This window comes from Malaya genurostris, chromosome 2, assembly GCF_030247185.1.
Source record: "Malaya genurostris strain Urasoe2022 chromosome 2, Malgen_1.1, whole genome shotgun sequence".
Lineage (NCBI taxonomy): Eukaryota > Metazoa > Arthropoda > Insecta > Diptera > Culicidae > Malaya > Malaya genurostris.
Genome location: NC_080571.1, coordinates 298,795,978 through 298,816,785, shown reverse-complemented (window position 1 = coordinate 298,816,785; position 20,808 = coordinate 298,795,978). Strand labels below are relative to the sequence as shown.

The 20,808-nt window shown below is 36.9% G+C and overlaps 2 protein-coding genes and 1 long non-coding RNA gene across 7 annotated transcripts in view; 2 read left to right on the top strand and 1 right to left on the bottom strand.

Annotated features, from left to right (window-relative positions):
• The first annotated feature begins 6,343 nt into the window (after positions 1-6,343).
• LOC131430744 (RNA-binding protein Rsf1) lies at positions 6,344-9,399 on the top strand. Its single transcript, XM_058595944.1, has 2 exons — positions 6,344-6,543; positions 8,027-9,399. Exon 2 carries the CDS (start codon positions 8,124-8,126, stop codon positions 8,703-8,705), a length of 582 nt encoding a protein of 193 aa, XP_058451927.1. The 5' UTR covers positions 6,344-6,543; positions 8,027-8,123; the 3' UTR covers positions 8,706-9,399.
• Positions 9,400-12,391: 2,992 nt separating this feature from the next.
• LOC131427318 (uncharacterized) lies at positions 12,392-13,776 on the bottom strand. 2 transcript variants are annotated; one of them, XR_009229258.1, is made up of 4 exons: positions 13,592-13,776; positions 13,000-13,527; positions 12,865-12,930; positions 12,392-12,779 (listed from the first exon to the last, which is right to left on the bottom strand). It is a non-coding gene; the product is annotated as an uncharacterized LOC131427318 (long non-coding RNA). The 2 variants fall into 2 exon arrangements; XR_009229257.1 differs by having other exon boundaries at positions 12,865-13,527.
• Positions 13,777-18,001: 4,225 nt separating this feature from the next.
• The window catches only part of LOC131430743 (protein bark beetle), a 61,555-nt gene continuing 58,748 nt past the window's right edge, over positions 18,002-20,808 (top strand). For 3 of the 4 annotated variants that reach the window (XM_058595942.1, XM_058595939.1, XM_058595943.1), the window contains exon 1: positions 18,002-18,743. The gene's annotated coding sequence lies outside the window, so the exon portion shown is untranslated. The remainder of the gene's footprint in view (positions 18,744-20,808) is intronic. The other variant, XM_058595940.1, reaches the window with a different exon arrangement.

Here is a 20,808-nt window from a genome sequence, read left to right as displayed (position 1 = left end):
TATGACATTCGATGCGGAATCGCCAGAGGGCGTCATGTTCGTAAAATTAAAATCCTGATTGTTGTTTTCTTTTACCGTAAACACTCTAAACGATACTGTGTTTGATAAGAGTTAATGAAAATTATACCTGAATTTTGATTCGATCTTGGCTGGAATCAAAGAGAATATCGAATGTTACAGTTTGACTAGCTATCGAAAGGTTTGAGAAAACGAGAAGCGCGATTTCAACTAATCGAAAATTTTGGTTATTTTTACTTCATGTTTATTTGCTTCAATCTAATATGTTCTGTAGATCAAATTGGTAATGACTAACGTCTAAAAACCTCTATTTTGGTTGGAACAACTTTGAATATGATTTAAAATAACCAATTATTTAGGGTAAAAGAAATCAATTTCAGTTTTGAAGCAATATGATATGAGCAATTGCAGTTTTGACGCAATATAATTAATTTGAAATCAATTGAAAAATACTTCAAACAGTTTTGAATGTTGCAGATTAACTGCTTGCAGGGATTTTGGATTTAATCAGGCTTCGTATAATATTTTAAAATGAATCGTTGCAATAAATCTGTGATTGCGTTCATAACATATATATCTCATTTTCTGACGATGTATGAATATAAAAACTCATTTTTTTACCATTATTCAAAAAAATTACTTCTCAGATAAGTGAAACTGAATATTTATTCGTAATATATACATCAGGGCCGTTTTTGCAGAGGGGTAGTTGAGGCACGTGCCCCCGATCCACGTTCTTAGACGTGACCCACCAAGCAAAAAAAGTCATTCAGTTAGCTTGAACAAAAAAATTCCCAGGGACTATTCATACGGGAAAGTGCCGCTGATATACATAGTTGTAATATTTAGTTTTTGTTTTTCAATAGTATACAAATTCGCACGAGATGTTTAAATAGTGCATTATCAGCTAGTAGGCAGGAAGTAGACACAATTCTGTATGTACTTTTGGCAATAGGTTTTAAATCTGTATTATCCATGCTATGTGCATGGTGGTACACGATTCAGTACATTACAGGTAATTCTTTATGAATGGCAACTCTGTTAGTAAATGAAAAATTAAACACAAGTCTCGGTTGATTTTTCATTAGGGCGTATAAGCAAGTGACAGTTTTTCTTTAATCACTCTCTCTTTGGATTATTGTGATGTGATTAAAAAGATTTTCTTTGATATCACTATTCTGTTTGAAAGTCGAAAGTTTCGGGAATCATTTCATGCAAAGAGTTGAGTGATAAACGTGGAAACCGTTTGGTAATTAATAGAAGAGAAAGTAAACAAAGAGAAACTGTCACTTGCTTATACGCCCTTTTGAAAAATTAACTGAGAAGTCTAGACGACAGACTGGATGTTTTAGATAGGGTATTGTGGCGCCATCATGACATATTCGAGTACTTACTATGAACAAAATACATTCAGATCTCCAGTGTATTACACTGGGGTCTCTTTTTACGCGGTTTTTTTTAATACGGTGTCTTGTAAGCGGCTTTTTTGCGTGGATTTCCGAAGTTATGCGTTGTTTTACACGGATTTCCAAAGTTAGTTATTTTCGGTATCAAAAAAAAAAATTTCGATTGTGGAAGTGTCAAAATTTTTCTATGACCTAGAGTCGATTTTCACAAAAAAAAATTTTTCAGATTACACCAGATCTGGACGTTTTATGCATTTTTAAGATATTTGGCATCAAACATTTTTTCTCTTTAGTATGAAGGTTTTAATGCGGATTTCCAAAGTCATGCGGTTTTTTTACGCGAAGTTACCGATTTTCATTGATAGCATGGATAGACAGGAGAAAAGTTTGCTACCTTATTTTTTTGCTCATCAAAATGAGCTTTGGTGACATTTCCGTGAACGTATGTTGACGAGAACTCTTTGTGCTCTTTTTAAAGATAAACCAACGATTTATCGCCTCATCAAAAATTGATCTGAGTAGATAAGATAATTTCTAAATAGGAATAGGAACCAAATTCGAAACATTCATCGATGTTTTTCTCCATTTGCTGTCAATGTTTAGTTTCGCCCTAAGACAAGGCAAGACAGCTCACAATACGGTTTCGGTCCCAAGCCTGGGAGCCACTTTGACATTTTTGGTGTTGTACTATTTTCATTACCACAAGGTTGTGTGCATGTGCAGCTCAGCCATAGCCGAAGCAGAGAAAAAGTCAACGCCGGAGAGCTCGGATCGGTTGGATCGGCCTAATGCGGATAGCCGTTTAGTCATCATTAAAAATGACAAAAATAATTCTCGTGTAAGGGCCGCTATACAGTCGACTATCATTAATAATTCGGCCATGGACCCATGGAAAGCCAAAATAAATAAGAGTATGAAGTCAATTGTTTCGTTTTGTCTTAGGGTTCGCCATCCTTTGAAAACTGCTGAATTAGTTGTTTCAAACTATTTCAATTCCTTTCCTCTAAGCTGTGCCAGAGATGCCGGATGCGAAAACAGACATATTAAACATATTTTGAGCCTTTCTTTAATTAAAACAGAAATTTAGAAAATTTAAAGAGATGATCTGAGAACTTTAAGTTTAAATTTTCAGTGCGCAAGAAAAAAAAGGGCTCACCACCTATCCTCTAGAGGCCAAAAGCTTAAAGATCTCGTGAGGAATGACGAAATCTGGTAGAATTTGTAAAATCTGGCAAAGAATCTGGTATGTTAGTGTCTTACGAAACGAGAAAAATCTGGCATTTGCCAGATAAATCTGGAATATTGGAAACGCTGCTCAGGGATGCCAAGCGCAGAAAAATAAAATCTGATTCTGACTGATCCGTTTTTCTTTTTTGATAACGGCCATTAAGCCACCTGTCAATTTCCTCTTTCGAAAGAAATTGCCGGTGAGCTATGAAAAATAGAGTATTAAATTTAACACCAGACGAAAGAGAAAACTTTTCTCTGCCGTTTACTAGTATGACTTACTCTCAGTGAGTGCTGAGTCATTCGAAATTACTCTTCAAAGTGAATGTTGATGTTGGCCGTTATAAAAAAAGCGTGATTTGTCTTGTATTCGATTTCTACACAGACGTAAACTTTAACCGACGACACTACCAGACACTCCGAAGAAAAATCGGAATAAAAAGTGTTCGTGAGTGATTTATCACTAGTTACCATAAATATAGCGACCCCTTGAAAATGACAAAAACTAACTATTCGAGCAACACTGTTGAAGTTGCTATGCTCTAGTTTTCAAGGAGCACCAGAATAAATAAGCAAACAGTTTGAAATAGTTGTGGAATAATTCCACCGTTTTGAATTTTTGTGTGCTTTCCTCTTATTTAGTGAATTCCGGAGAGCTATTAAATAATGTGGATCATCATCAATGCAAATTATGATAAAGCTGAGTGCAAGTGAGTGCTTGAATTTTATTATTAAATATTATTTTTCTATTATTTGCAGTAAACATTCTTTTGCCGCCTTCGAAAATGCTTCTGAGGAAGGAGATACAGTATCTTTCTATTCGTTTCCTACGAACAGTTATATGTAAATTTAAACCAGATGGTAGATAAATACATAATTTAGTTAATTTCAGATTAATTCAATGGAAACTGAACCACAGACTAACAGACATGACAGTATGAGTAAATTGTTATAAAAATCATTTTTCGTGATGCACTAGTTCCACCTATATTGTACTGCGCGAACTATTTACTATCGGTACACCCCTTGTGTTACGTAAAAGATTTTTTACTAGTTGGTTTCCCCTCGTTTGTCAACACCGATCAGCTGCTTACAGGGTTGCCTGATTTCATCAAAATATTTGATAATGAATCGTCACAATAAATTATTGGAGTACGTTGATAATATATTTAACTTTTTTAGCGATGTTGGAAAGTAAACATTTATTTTACTCAACGTTGTTCATCTAGACTATTTTTAATTGTGTTGGTAATTTCCATTCGAAATTAAGACCAGAAGCAAGTAAATATTGTAACAAAACGGGTTCGATTTTGTATTGCGTTGTAGGATGACAAGTAGGCACAATTCTGTATATAGTTTTGGCAATATGTAATTAATCTGTATCCTGCATGAAATTCGCATGGAGGTATACAAATCAATACATTACAGGTAATTCTGTATGAATGGCAACTCGGTTGGTAAATGAAAAAAATAAACACAGTCTAGATGACAGACAGGATGTATTTGATATGCTAACGTGGCGCCATCATGACATATCCGAGTACTGTCCCAACTAAAGGAATATTCGAAATGACCGTTTATATGGTTAAAGAATCTAATTTGAGTGTCCTGTCTGTTAGTCTGTGAATGAACCTCATACCAAACGAATTTGTTCACCTCATTTCTGCCGGAATTACTTTAGGGATCCATTAAACACTTCTAAAGAGTGAGAAACTGGAAAATCTGAAAACAAATCATACACTCTTGCTTATGTGCATTATTAAATAAAACAGTTGGCATAATAAAAAAATAAACAGTTGGCATATACGATAATCTATCACATTTAACCTTTATATACTCCAATTTACATATTACATTCAACCGACTGCTCAGTTGATTATATCGGTCAAATCTAAATCTACAGCAAAAAGTTTATTCAATACTTTTATTTTAATTTATTTTTAATTTTTTTTGAACTGCATTATTACAGTCATCTATTCATCTATTCATTCATAAATTTTATTTACACATTCGACGAACTGTTCAATCTGTTCAATATGTATATGAAAATTATGTGTCAAAGTATAACACACCACCAATCTTCATAAACAACCACGCGCCACCTTCATTTTGATTACTGCAGAGGCACAAAACAGCTTTGAATGATTTATCACATTTATCACATCCAAATCCAGATGACACCAACAAGTTAATCAGTGGGTGCTTCTTTTTCACAGTTGATTACAAACAATTATATCTTATGGAAAAAACCAGAAACGAAGAAAACAAAGTAAATCAAAATTGAGCATAAATGGCTCAAAACTCTCTAAAAGAATAAATTTAATACCTGCCAGCGGGCCAACTACATTCAGTGGTTTCGTTTTAAGTGACAATCTCTTGTTTTTGTTTACATTCCATATGTAGTTACCTTCGGTCCTCCGTGAAACTGACACCAATGGTGAAAAATTAGTTGCACTGCTGAGTTCCCATCATACATTCATAATGCAAATGTCAAACCGTGAGAACCCTTTCGATTCGGTAGCTCATTTGTATATATTGAGATTTTATGGCACATTTTGGTTGAAATGTAACAATGCAATTAATCTCGCGCTCCACCAAGCGGTGAGTGCGGTCATTTCAGAAGGTACCGGAAACGAACCACATTTTTCAAAAATATTTATAAGCACATACATGTCTTTATTATTTATCTTTGCTTCAACTCTATTTAAGTGAAACATTGTACTTACACTGTGGCGCAATGTCTACAGATACTTATTTATGTTGTTTTCTACTTATTTTATTTAAACCAATTGAACTGAGAAGACTTGTATTGCATTCTCAGTAAATTTGAAAATCTAGTGAAATTTGGCAAACGATCTGGTTCGTTAAACTGACTATCAAAATGACAAAATTCTGGCTCATTCCAGGTAAATCTGGAATATTGGCAACCCTGTACTGACTAACGCACCCAGAGTTGCCAGGTTATTTTTCCAAGAATCTGTCGAACCTCAAAACTAGAGTGCCTATAACCAGAGTGACGACATCTCATCCGTAATTTTGGCAACAATTCAAAACATTCCATTAGCTTTACATTAAATTGACAGGTCGTTTGCTCGTTTGGAACTGGGAGCTGTCATTCCAAACGAACAGCTGTCGCCACTCTGATTATAGTCACTCTACTCAAAACTATATCTGGATTTGTCTGGATCTAGGGTAACAGAGGTATTTTAGCCACTTCATATATTTTGGCCCACCTAACTTCATCGACCAAACTTTATGGATTTGATCGATGTTAAGTAACCCATGTTGCATCAATTTGAAGCTAATCACATTAAATCATCTATCGGGGAAGGGGTTTTCAAAGATATTACAGCATTTGGTGGATATTTTTACAAAGTGGGCCAAAATAAAATGAATCCTAAAGTGGGCCAAAATACCTCTGTTACCCTACTGTATACAAGGAAATTTTTACCGGGCTTCAAACTAAAAATAAAACCAAAAATAAAAAAAAGGTCTCCTCATTTATCGTATAGAGGCCACAAACTGAGATCTAGCGAAATCTGACAATATCTAGGAAAATTTGGAATATCGGAAAATTTAGAAAATCTGGCAAAAGATCTGTTTAGTTTGAGTGTCTGGCAAAGCGAGAAAAATCTGCCTTTTGCCAGACAAATCTGGCAACCTGGCAACGCTGAGCGCACCTCATTTTTCAATTTCATTCATTCCGATTTCATCGTTCTGTTGAATCGGATGTAAAAGTGTTTTTCTCTGCTTAATAGTGGTGACTCATAGCTTACCCAGTGAATCAATAATCTGAGCAAACACCGCTCACCTACGATTTTTAGGCAAACTACGCCATCTTTGCCAACACCGCCGCCTATTCTGCATCTACGAAGCAAGCTCTTCTTCGACGGTAACAACTTTCTGCCACCACCAAAACCAATAATTTCAACGTTTTTCGATCAGAGCTGCTTTTACGACAATTTTCAGTTCCTTTTTCCGTAGTAGTGATACTTATTGATTTTTCATTCTCTGCAACGAAACCATGAATAGTGCTTGTGCGTGCCTTGTTGAAACGAAGAATGACGCCATATTGGAGATGCAGTGAAATCTGTGGAAAAAAAATTAAAATTCGTTCGCAAAACTAAACTAAATATAGCATCGCTCACATTTGCCTTCGATTTCTTCGCATCGTTTTAGCTATATTTTTTTGTGGAATTAGAAAAATCTGCGAATTCTTCGGTAAAAATTTTCTTCGTATGCGTCGTTTTCAGCTTCACGAACTAGGAAAAATCAAATTATCTGCTTTCAATCGCTCAGCGTAATAAAACTAATTGCATCGATTCATCGGCTATAAATTTTCAGTCAGTAATTATTTAGGAGCAAAAGTGACCGCCATTTTGAACAACGTTGAGTCGAATAAAAATCAATATTTCCGGCTGCAAAATGCAGAAAGAAACAAGACACAATCACGCAATTCGAAATTGGTACCCTGTAATAACTTTCCAATGCAGGGCCCTATGTTTAAGTTGTTTGAGCTAGACCGTTTTTATGTGCATGGGTTTTGATTTTATTTTCCGACTTGCCACTAAAATGATATCGTTTTATTGATGTTCCTGTCTGGAATAGACCCTTCGTATATATCCATCTATTTCCTGGCGACAATTTACTAAATCATCTCCAATTTCATTTACTTTTTATTTATCCTTGAAAACATAAATGTTCGTGCTTAAAACATACTGTGGCATACTAAAGCTCTTCTATTCGTATCTGGTTGAATATAGTCATTCAGTTTGTTGAAAGCCCCGACAAAATCGTAAATGTTCTGCAAAATAAACTAGCATCATTAAGATTGCAATTAGCCTGTAATCGAATTAAGATTCGCATCTGCGCACCTAACACCATATGAATTAAACTACAGTAGCAAACAACATGGCGACCACAATCGTTTGAAAACTCCTGTTTTATACCGAGACAATCCTCATCTCTGCTTTCTACTCTGATTCTTCGTATATCTGCATAATAGTCTCCTATTTACAAACCCTACTATCATATGCAGTTATTCTTCATCTGTTCATGTCACCAACAATCCTAAAAGCGAGCCACGTTCTTCGACACAGAGTAATTTTGTTTAATATAGCACACACATTTACCAAATCGAATACAAGATTCTACGACGCATGTGTTAACTGAAGCATCACTGCAAGCAAGAGAGTAGCCTATAGATGCATATCTCTAGTACTGTTACTTCGTCGCAAAAATAGACACATATTAATGATGCTAAGCGTAGAGACAATTCAGTTACACATTCATCGAGCCTATGTTCAACACCAATCAAAAAAACATTTCTGAATAACTTATTTTGCTACGAACCACTATTCTGATCAATTCCACAGTGCTCGTATTCTACGTAACCGACGTTAATCAGCGCACCGTCGTCATCTACGCAAGGCACGCACACTCGTCGATTGAATAGAACGTTTGACAGTGAAAATGAGCGAACAGAAGGGCACTAGAGTCTACGTCGGCAACCTCACCGATAAAGTGAAGAAGGAGGATCTCGAGGGAGAGTTCACCAAGTACGGTAAATTAAACTCTGTATGGGTAGCTTTCAATCCCCCAGGTTTTGCTTTCATTGAGTTCGAAAACAAAGAGGAAGCAGAATCGGCATGCGACAATCTGAACGGCCAGGACATTCTCGGTTCGAAACTACGGGTTGAGATATCGAAGGGGCGTCGTAGCACTCGTGGAGGTTCGAGGGGATTCCGTGGTCCACCCGGTCGTTCTAGCAACGGTGGTGGGGGCGGTTTCCGTTCAAGCTCTCGAGGTGGCTTCCGTGATGGGGGCGGTTATCGCAACGGAGGCAGCGGTGGGTTCCGTGGTCGCAGCGGAAGTCGTTTCGACAGCTATGGATCCATGCGTTCGTCGGGTGGGTCCGGTGGATACAATCGCGACTCGAACCGCGATGGCTACGGCAGTGGATTCGGAAGCAGTTATGGCGGTGGTCGAAGCAGCGGCGGCGGCGGTGGCAGATTCCGATCGAGATCACCAGTTGGAGGACGCGGTCGATATTAGATCTGTAGCATTTAAGTTGCACTGAGTTACTATCACTTTTTTTTCTTGTGTATTATGTAACAAGCTGCTTGAACCGTCTCGTCTCGTTTTCTTGCTAGATAGTCAAGAATTAGGGCAGTAGCTCAAGCACAATCCTATTTATTTTCCCGTGAGAAATTTCGGGTTCATATATTTTGTATACCGGTAGGAACATATACAGCACGCGTTGATTTTTTTGGAAAGCTAGACCCAAGGAAACATCCGGTAGATTATAGGATTATTATTTGACTTCACATAAAATTAACTGAGTAAAGTTTTACATTAGCCAAAAGACACGGACGATCTACTGTTTTATATGTGTTTTAATATATAAAATAGAAAAGGCAAAGGAATTCTTTGTCACATATGCTTTGAATATATACAAATTGGCGAATTATAAGCAAGCTCAATTCAAAATTCTTATAATTTTTGGTTTAAACTGCCCAAATCGTATAAAAGTGCGGTGCAATATCTTCAGAAGAAAATTTTAACAATCGCGTATACAGGCGTCCTTTTACCAGCATCGGTATTAGTAGGATGGAAAACGAATATCGAGTTTGCCGTACAACAAACCTATCCTGAAAACGAAACCTTTCTTTCATCTGAGAAGGGCAATTCATATTTTAAATCCACAATTGGAAGAGACACAATAAATTCGATTCAATATCAAAAAGTACCACTGATGTTTTATTTTGTTGATGACAAATATGTTCTATTAGTTCTGGAATTCAGTATAGTTTCGACTATTCCGTGTTTCGTTTGAATCGGAATATTCCGATCGAATGCGAAATTTTGCATCCTGTAGCTTGATCGAGTTTTCCATACAAAAGCATCACTCGATCGAATTACAGAATTTTTACATTCGTTCGAAAGATTTCGACTCAATCGAAATACAGAATAGAAGTGATAGTATTGCGTTTTGCAACAGCGTGTGACAAATGAATGAGATGCACGTTTTTTCACTTCTAAAAAATGGTTCTTTGCAGAGTTCACAAGATTTTATCAATGGATCACTAAGCGCACCCAAGCATCATTTCAGTGACATCTATCTGTCAATAAATATCTACACGGAAAAAATTACTTTGCCTACACTCTTTCTAGCCGTTACCTTATTTTGGGTAGAAATTAACCAACTGAAGTTCATCCCCGCACTTTTAGGCAATTAGCATATGACATAAACCAGACTAACGAGTGAGGACCTCAATATTTAGGTAAATGAAAGATCAATTTTCAATGCATGCAGCAAATAAATGGAAACAAACTCAAGTTGATTTCGCTTTAATCAAAACTAACCCAATTCCAACCCCAACTGCTTTCAAATCCATATATTTGACAGTATATGGGGTCGAAACTGGGTTGGGTTCTGTTTCTAGTGAAAACGTCATTAATGTGATTATTATTATTATTATTATTATTATTATTATTATTATTATTATTATTATTATTATTATTATTATTATTATTATTATTATTATTATTATTATTATTATTATTATTATTATTAATATTATTATATGTTATTAATTTTGAGTAATAGTGTAATATGTGCAAATTAACAAAAAAATGTACATTTAATGTTAAATGTCTTAAAGTCTTAAAGTTTTTTTATAATTTCGGAGGTTAGAGCAAATAAAAAGCAAGCAAGTTCAGTTTCTCTTCCGAATTTGACATTGTAGTAAGCTAGTTTTAAAATTTTAGTAACTTAGTTAAGAATTAGGGAGATAAAAGAAAAAAGTGTTATATCATTAGTGACAAAATTCTTTCCAAATTCAAAAGTTGATTGATTCAAAAAGAAAAGGATTTTCCATTTAATTCCACTATATTTAAAATTTTTTACTAATTCGTCACTAATGCCATGAGATAGTAACAAATACTAATACCAGTATTTCGGAGTGTTATTTGCAATCTTACTCAGGTCTAAGTCTGACGTTCGAAAAAGGTAATTTTTGAATTTCAAAAGACTATACTAGTTTTTTTAAAAACAATGTTCCAATTTTTATTCAAGTTCGCAATGAATGTTCTTGACAGAATCCTTGAGTGATATTTATGAAAATAAAAGGTGATTTTTTTGAGGTTAGGATTTTCATGCATTAGTATTTGCTCAGATTTTTTGAGGTTATGATTTTCATGCATTATTATTTGCTCAGTATGCTCTGACATTTCATCATGAATAGACTTACTAACGAGCAACGCTTGCAAATCAGTGAATGGGCCCTAGAAAAGTTGGCAGAAAATCCGCTTTTTTATCGACAAATTTTGTTCAGCGATGAGGCTCATTTCTGGTTGAATGGCTACGTAAATAAGCAAAATTGCCGCATTTGGAGTGAAGAGCAACCAGAAGCCGTTCAAGAACTGCCCATGCATCCCGAAAAATGCACTGTTTGGTGTGGTTTGTACGCTGGTGGAATCATTGGACCGTATTTTTTCAAAGATGCTGTTGGACGCAACGTTACAGTGAATGGCGATCGCTATCGTTCGATGCTAACAAACTTTTTGTTGCCAAAAATGGAAGAACTGAACTTGGTTGACATGTGGTTTCAACAAGATGGCGCTACATGCCACACAGCTCGCGATTCTATGGCCATTTTGAGGGAAAACTTCGGAGAACAATTCATCTCAAGAAATGGACCGGTAAGTTGGCCACCAAGATCATGCGATTTGACGCCTTTAGACTATTTTTTGTGGGGCTACGTCAAGTCTAAAGTCTACAGAAATAAGCCAGTAACTATTCCAGCTTTGGAAGACAACATTTCCGAAGAAATTCGGGCTATTCCGGCCGAAATGCTCGAAAAAGTTGCCCAAAATTGGACTTTCCGAATGGACCACCTAAGACGCAGCCGCGGTCAACATTTAAATGAAATTATCTTCAAAAAGTAAATGTCATGTACCAATCTAACGTTTAAAATAAAGAACCGATGAGATTTTGCAAATTTTATGCGTTTTATTGTTTAAAAAAGTTCTCAAGCTCTTAAAAAATCACCCTGTATAAGTAATATGAGAAAAGCAGCACCACTGATTGGATTGAAACAGGTTTTTTATATTACACAATCGCCGAATTCGGTAATCTTTTACCGAATTTTATATAGCTGAACGTTCGGTAATTGAATTGGTTACTGATCGTTCGAAAATAACTATTTTGTTGAACTGTCAAACAACTACCGAACAATTATGTAAACCATTCGGTAATTATGAGCGCCTTCCCACACACTGCACAATCGATGCATTGTGACGAGGCCCGTGCGCAGGAATCATTCAAGGGTTAAGGGGGGGGGGGGGGGGGGTTGCTTCAAGGGAAGGTTCAAGAGAGAGCTCAATGGGCAGGTCAGAATAAGGGGGGTTCAAGGGGGTGGGGATTCAAGGGAGAAGAAATTACCCTCGATGATATGTGTTGGTAGCAAGTGGTAACAAGTGGACCTATAAGTACACAGCAAAAAACAGAATTGTAACAATCTCGACGTGATTATCAATTGATGCGAAAAAAATTTAGACGTACTGAACATCAAATGCAATAATTTTCTGGTTAATACAAAAACAACGTTTTGAGTACATTACATCACCTTAACTGAATACTGTATATGATTTTGATATTTATTATGCATATTTTCGTATAACATTACAACTTTTATTCTTTGTAAACAGATCGTTTTCAGCAATTTCAAACATGCACCTATACCTGAATCCATTCGATGACCACCGGCGAAAATTTTTTCGACACTTACTAAAAATGTTAATAATTGTTCTATTATTAGTTTTCATAACAATCAGTATTTATAGAAGTTCGGTAATTCGAAGTTAATTCTGCCATGCTGACGGTATGATTTTTATCGTACACGGTGACTTTTCAAATTTACCGTATATATTATATATTTATTTACAGAATTCTGTAATGAAAACTAGCGTTGGACTGATCGTCCAGATAAAATAGGCATAATTTTGTAAAATAAAATTCATGCATCGCAGTGTGAAAATCTATCTTCTGTGACTCACATTAACTGTGCAGGTTGTCCTTCGGTTATCAGACTTCTGGGTACTTATGCCTTCGTCCTGATCGAAAACCTAAATTGAAAAGAGGACGAATCATTTGTGTAACGGTTACTTCGATTCTGAGGTTGTTTTTCCATGGATACAAACAACATGTTACCTTGGATACCACTTTATGTTATTCCCAGTTCTATATCGGTCCTAATATAGTCTTCCCTAAGATTGTCTAGATAAGTTGTGGAAGGTATTCATATACATAGGATAACAACAAGCAAACTATTAAAGAATAAGCTACCTCATGTTCCACACGAAATATTGGTTATTTATATTGATTTAGCATACGTTTTTGCAAAAAAAAAACTGCGGAATTAAATTTAGCGTATACGAAAAAACGCAACTCAAGTGTCGTATGTAGAGAAGTTCCGACGAATTCCGATTATGATTCCTTCTGTAATATAACAAAAGTCTGTCGAATTTGTCCAGAAAGAGCGATTTTCATAAACTTTGATTCAAAAGAAATGTTTCACTATTCACGGGCAATATCAATGAAAAACGGACTATTCACGGACAATATCAATGAAAAACTATTTTATTCTATTGAATTGTCTTAATTAGCATTAGCAGAGCAGTTTTATGCATTTTATGACATCTCGAAACTATTACATCATCGGTGACGATTACTCTCACCCGTCGGTGTGTATTTTACTATGTAGGTCATCGCGCAATGGCCTACGTTGAGAACAAAGTGCCTCCCGTTTGGCGTTCATTATGGGGCTGCGTTGCTACACAAGACTGTTTATAACAGAGCTACAGGTGTGTGACACTGGAAACATACAAAAAAAAGCTCTCAATACATCGTCCAGAAGCAGGAAAAACAACTTACATACATTTTCACACCTCTAGTTGGTTCAAAGCTGTTGTCAACTTCATTGGTTGGATGGACCGACGTAAGTTTGTATGTGTGAAAACTGTTTTTGTTTACTACATCACAAACTGATCGAATTAGTAGGAAGTTTTAATTTGAATGATCTTATTTCGAGAAAATCAACAAACAATGACGTAGTGCTTTTAGCATTCACTCTCGTGTTAGAAGTTCATGTTGATATATGCTAGGGGTGTTCAAAATTTGTACTTATAAATCAACAAATTCGGGTGGTGCAGATGCCCGATAATCTACAATTTTGGACATGTTACAATAAAAACCTTTTTCGCATACACAACAAAACATGTACCATTCTATACTTTGTAATTAATTGTAATTGAACCAGTATTTCTAAAAAACTGTTTGTATTGGCTTGTATTCTCAGCAATAGTATTGGAATAGAAACAGGGAAGTTTGTTCGGGCGTAAACTAGCATAGCCTAAAAATCGAAACAGTTTCGAGCCAAAATTAGAAGAACTTACATAACCTATGCATTGGAATAATTTTGAAGAATTTAGAAGAATTTTGCCTTCTTTTACATCGTCGCTCTATACGACAGCCTGACATTTCGAACACTTATCACACACTGTAATTCCGGAACCGGAAGTAAGATCCGGAAAAAGTTCAAGAATTTTGTAAAAAACCGTAAGACCAAACACACATACAAACATAGAAATTTGTTCAGTTCTTCGGGCTGAATGGAATGGTCTCCGCTCCACTAGCAAATTATGAAAGGTAGATCCATGTTCAGCCGACAACACATGCAAATTTTGTCCGAATCTGATTCTATGTATTGGATTTACAACATGCTGATTCTTACAAATTTCAAACCGCAATAAATGTACGAAATCTTCAGAATAGATCTAAAAATTCATCGATATTTTTGTTAATTGAAGGCCAAACAGACTGCGTCAAAAAACACTCGAACAAGGGAACAACACTGATTGCTCATACAGTAGTTGAACAAAGAAGCATCATTACACCACGAGGTGGATTTAAACATGTTTTCGTTTTGTTTTTATTCGTTTCTGAGATGAGAAAAGTCCCCTCACTACTTAGCGGCCATGGTACTGATAACTGATTAACCATTAGAAATAACTTTGAGTAGAGTTATCTGTTAGTTAAGCCGCTATGTTGTTGAATTTGAGGAACTTGACACTTGTGAACCCAAGACGACACAAGTAACCAATAATCATCCTAAGCGATGTTATATATTCGATTTATGTACAGATACTTATTACCAATAAATACCTATCGGTCATATATGCCATTGAAAAGCTAACCGCAAAAGAATAAGGTTGCTGTCAGAGTGAAAGCGTCACGCGAAGCGCCAAGACACGCGTGCGAACAAATTACATTTGATCAAAGCAAACCTGTCAGAGTGAAAGCGATACGTTATCAGTACATCGCATTGAATCGTTTCGCTTCGCTCCGTTTTCCGCGCTCACTCTGACATCAACCTAACTATTTAGCTGTTGTAGTAAATACTTAAAAAAAAACCCTGTGATTTTACATCTTATTAGATGCACATAAATGGAGCGTCGCAGTTCACGCAAATTTACGTGACGTAAATTTGACTCAACAGTAACAGGTCACAAAAACTAATGAGAGTTTCTCTTTGTTTACTCTTTCTTCTGCTCTCAAATTATTAATTTTCACGTTTGCTTACCTAATATTCCTAAAATTTGAAATGTTAACGTGGAACAGTTTACAATATCGTCAAATCGCTAATGCTTGTTCAAATCAGAGCTAAAAAATCATTTCATGCTAACATTTCTAATATATGGCTCAAACGCAATTCAAGGCTGTTTGATTTGCTGAGATGGATAACTGTTATATAATGACAGGCTGCAGGCGCGTACCCAGAATTTTTTGAGGGGTGTTTCAGAACATGTTGAACAATTTCCAAACGAATGGAAACCTTTACATAATTACTTAAAAAATTTTTGGTTATAAAGTGGTTTGTTGACAATTATTCATTCATAATTGATCTAAATATTTAAAGAGACAAGTATTCATAATATAATAATTTCTTGAGCTTCGGAGGGGATTTGAACCCCTAAAACACCCACCTGTGTACGCGCTTGACAGGCTGTCTTATAATTTGAAACTGTCAAAAATTCATCTGCAACATGCTGTTAGCAACGCATTGTTCAAAGCAAGTTTTTGTTATATCAGGTGTACAACTTTGCTTCCGCCGTTTTTCGATAGGTGGCTGTACCGGCTGAGGCTGGTCAAAATACATAGATGATAATGCCTTTAAAGTGAGTGTGTACAGTGCCTAACGAATTGTCATCGCCGTTTCAGTGACAGTTGTTCTTGTTTTCGTATTATTCACGCTCGAAAATGTCTGTTTATATGCCCAATTCTCGCCATTTGCGGGAAGTTTTACTTTTCTGTTACCATTCGAAAAAAATGCAGCTGAAGCGCATCGAATGCTCTCAGAAACTTACGGTGATGCTGCTCTGAGTAAAAGCACGTGTCGGGAGTGGTTTCAACGTTTTAAAAATGGTGATTTCGATGTCGAAGACAAACATGGTGGTGGAAGAGAAAAAACCATCAATGATGAACAACTAGAAGCATTACTTGATGAAGATTCGTGCCAAACCCAAGAAGAGCTTGCCGAATCGTTAAGAGTGAGCCAGCAAGTCATTTCAAAACGTCTCAAGGCTCTGGGCATGATTCAGAAAAAAGGAAACTGGGTGCCGTACGAGTTGAAACCGAGGGACATCGAGCGCCGTCTATTTGTATGTGAGCAACTGCTTCAAAGACAAAATCGTAAGGGGTTTTTACATCGAATCGTAACCGGTGATGAATAGTGGGTTCGATACGATAATCCTAAACGCAGAAAATTATGGGGAAAGCCCGGGCATGCTACTTCGTCGAAGGCAAAACCGAATATTTACGGCGCCAGGGTTATGATTTGTATTTGGTGGGATCAGCTCGGTGTGATTTACTACGAGCTCTTAAAACCGGGTGAAACCATCACAGGAGATCGCTACTGAACGCAACTGATGCGCCTTAGTCGCGCGCTAAAAGAAAAGCGGCCACAATATCAAGAGCGACATGACAAAGTTATCCTCCAACACGACAATGCTCGACCTCATGTCGCAAAAGTGGTCAAAAAGTACCTGGAAACGCTGAAATGGGAAGTCTTGCCCCACTCGCCGTATTCCCAAGATGTCGCCCCTTCTGACTTCCACCTATTCCGTTCGATGACACACAGCCTGGCAGATCAACATTTTCAATCCTTCGAAGAGTTGTAAAAATGGATTGCTTCGTGGATAGCGTCAAAAGAGGACTCCTTTTTTCGTGACGGGTTCCGAAAATTGCCGGAAAGATGGGAGAAAGTTGTCGCTAGCGACGGACAATACTTTGAATAATACATCTGTAAGCACCTTTTCGCAATAAAGCTTTTAATTTTGGAAAGAAACGGCGGAAGCAAAGTTGTACACCTGATAGTTGGTTATATTACGGCTTTAAGCTGAACTTTAGTAGGACTATCGTGGAGCGGAAATCCGAATTTTATTCAATACAAATAAATATCATTTTATTCAATGAATATTTCAGAATAAACTGTGTTTTTTTGTCATCGAAGAATTATTAAACAATAGACATTTTTCTAAGATTTTGAGTAAAAACTTTAAGTGTATATTTACTAGGGGAATCGGAATATGTATTTTTTCTTTGTTAATTGTCTTAACATTTCATTTCCGTGATAAATACTAGTACAAATGAGTGAAAACATTTTCACAATCAAATTAAACTCTTCGTATATTTTGTATAGGACTGTTGAACATTTCAATTACGACCATAATATCTATCGAAATGTAGAATTTCAATTGATTTTTTTTTCACAAGGAACGGACATAGCGTGATGGGTATAATGATTTTCTTTTCCGAAGCCTACCTAGGTTTGTTTCCTAACACCCCATATGTGGTCGAAAGTATTTCCGATCGAAGATGAAAGCTTTTATAGTAAAAAAATGGCTCACAGCCGTAAAAGCCTTTATTACTCATTGATAGTGACCGAATTTTCCGAGACCTTTTCGGTAGACATGAACAACCCCATCAAGCACCGTACCCATACCGAAACCACAATAGTCACGATGCCTTCGTCGTACAGATAGCCCGGTTTGACCAGTTTTTTTGTGTTATTGCTGTTTGTGGCTCTGCATGGGGCGGTAGACGGGAAGCCCCATAGCATCGACACACAGCCATACCATATGCATCACCATGGTCTCTCCGGCTCTCTTGTTTTAAAAGGTAAAGGTGAGGCGGCCCCACACACAGACACTTCGATCGCCGAGAGAACCCACCGTTACAGGCTGGACGTTTCAGCAACCATACGGCAATGTTAGTTTCGTTACTACACCTTCGCGGACCGCACCTAGTTCTGATATTAGTCCCTGAAAATAGTTTTATTCCAAAAAGAAATACACCCCAAACGCTGTTTGAAAGTAGTACATCTTATTGTGGGTACGTGGTATAAACTTTTGGTGCTAAATACGTTTCAAAAAGTGGCTTCTTGGCAGCATAAATCATATTTTAAGTTCACCACCGTCCGCAGATTCAAATCTTGACGCGTAAAGCTTTCCTTCGACTTACTTCAGCAGTGCTTTTGCTGTTCTTCTTAAGTGTCTGTAGCTACCTTCTTAGGTATGGCAGTGCCTTTATCCGCTATATAAATTTAGCAGCAGTTGGAATGTAGTGTTGATTATGAAACCTCACCGTTTTTTTTTCCTTCTTCTGAGCCGTAGTGTGCAGTGCATCACATGAATGGAAATATTTCGAGTGCGTGCTGACGAAGGGCTCGATGAGAACCTCTGTAGTAATTGCGTTGCAACGTCAGAAACAAACATACATTGTTTTATCAGGAAAAGTGGTTTTATCAGCAGGGGAAGATAAAGTCGCCGTCTGTGTGAGTAGCAGGGAAAGTGAAAATTGTTTACAATTGATTTGGTAGAGCGTTTTAAGGCGTCTGTTGTGCGTGAAGCATACATAAGCTATCGCGCGCCGGTTGGTTCGATTGCGACAACGTGTTCGGTTAATTGCATAGCCAAACACATCGACAGGGCGTGGATCGACTGCTGAAATGCTCTGCTAATGGTGAAATAGTGAGTATCGTTTTATGCTATTAAAAGGCTTCTCCATCCATTCCGAATTCAGCGACCGTGGTTATACCTACCTATAGGTATGTATCGGCATCCAGCGAGATGGCGTCAGAATGTCGTCGTTCTACTCTCAAAGACTGTGCTGATTCTTTGTTCGTATAATCGAAGAGTTGCTGACCTTGTAGGCGCCAATTGCCAATACGAATCTGGTCCCATATAGTAAGATATATGTCGTATGGTGAGTCATTCACTGCGGCAGGCATGACGAAGGGTGATGCTGTGATTTTATGTTTCACAGTGAATGAGTATGACTACAGTTGTGAGGTGTAAAATGTAGGTTAAACGCAAAATGCGGTTGGTGCGTCGATTTTGGTTTTGAGTGTGCAGTTGACTGTGCTTGAGATTTCAAAGAGTAATTAGCATGATTTTACTATGAGTTTTTTTTTATAATTACGTCTTCAATGGTTAGACAATGAATCTGCACTCATACTTAGCATTGAAATGCCACTGCAAGACAGTGTGCGTTAAATAAACACATAAGAAAGTGAATTAACATGAAGTTTTTTCTTCAGTTAGTGAATAAAAGTACGAAACGCGTAATAAATCATGGGGGCAAGATTTTGACAGCTATAGAAATTCCTACTTGGTTTAGGGATACTCTATTTGTAATTTTACTGAAAGTAGTATCTAAAAATTTAATACAGAAACCCAAGACTCTTTACCGATATTGCTCAATTGTGATTTGGACGAGGTTCATATGAAAGATTGCGGTTTAATGTGTAGAACGTAGAGCCCCTAGCCAAAAGTATTCTCAGTATCAGTATGATCTTACCATGCCACCATGGCTCTGTACGCTAAGAATCGGCGGGGAAGTCTTTCGAAACAGAAGGTCAAATTCCGCGCAATAAATGTAATACGAGGCGTATTCGAAAAGTGAGAGCCTTTCGCTTATATTTCATAATCAACAAGTTGTAACATCTTCACGCTCGCAACTCGTACAGCTATTTCAGATTCAGTTTCGATGCAATAGTCGTTTGCCAATCTATGGGCGATAAAACTTAAAATTTGTGATTCGTGATGTGCAAAACGAAGAAAGTAGTACAATATCAGCAAGACAGCGGTTTGGAAAAACCTTCGGAAACAAAAAACAATTGGATCAGTGGTATCCGGGTGGGGATCAGGTCATATGGGCAGAGATAGAAGCGACGAATTGATGCGAGAATAGACATCAAAATCATGTGCAAAACTAAGGATGTAACTATCTATGAGATTCAGTAAACCCTCCGATTATCAGTTTCCATCTCATTGTACATGAGTTGAAGAGCAAATTTGCGGAGCGACATCACTTTTATCATTACTTCTATGTTACCGGAAGTGTCTGCCATTTACGCGTTGATCTTGACCAATATCTCAATAGTACAATAATCTAACGAAGATATCGGTTCAGGAGATCCGGGAGAATTAAATGGGTTTAATATTGTGATTTCACGTTACTTCTACGATTATATTACCAGAACCGGAAGTGTATGAATGGTTTTTTGATCAATGACCCGACAGTAGCTTTTAAACGAGCCTGAATTAGTTGAAATCGGTTTAGCCTTCTGCGATAAACTTGTAACATCCTTTCTCTTGAAGGAAGAGCTTCTTCTGAGGACAGAGGGCCACGTTTTAAGTTTTAAATTGACCACGTGGCTCGCTCAATTCCCTTTGCGCATCGTAAGATTGAATGTCTGTGTGTTTGGCAGCCTTGTCGAGCCAATTTTACTTCTCTCTTCTTTTTCAGAATGCTATCAGGAAACCCAAACAAAAAGAAATGGCAGATGCATTGAAACTGACTTTGTTTAACAAAAAAATATAAGACTTTATTTTTATCGCGATAACATATATGTTTTTATGTACTAATCGCATCTCAACTAAATTATCTAGACTTTGTCACGGTAGATTTATGATACAAGCCTTCAAAGCCGAGATATTCGATGAACAAGTAAAGGTATGCATTTCCGAGCGTTCCAATTTTCAGCAGTTCTTCAGTCAGAAAAAATACAACACGACCGCTAAACTCAATGAA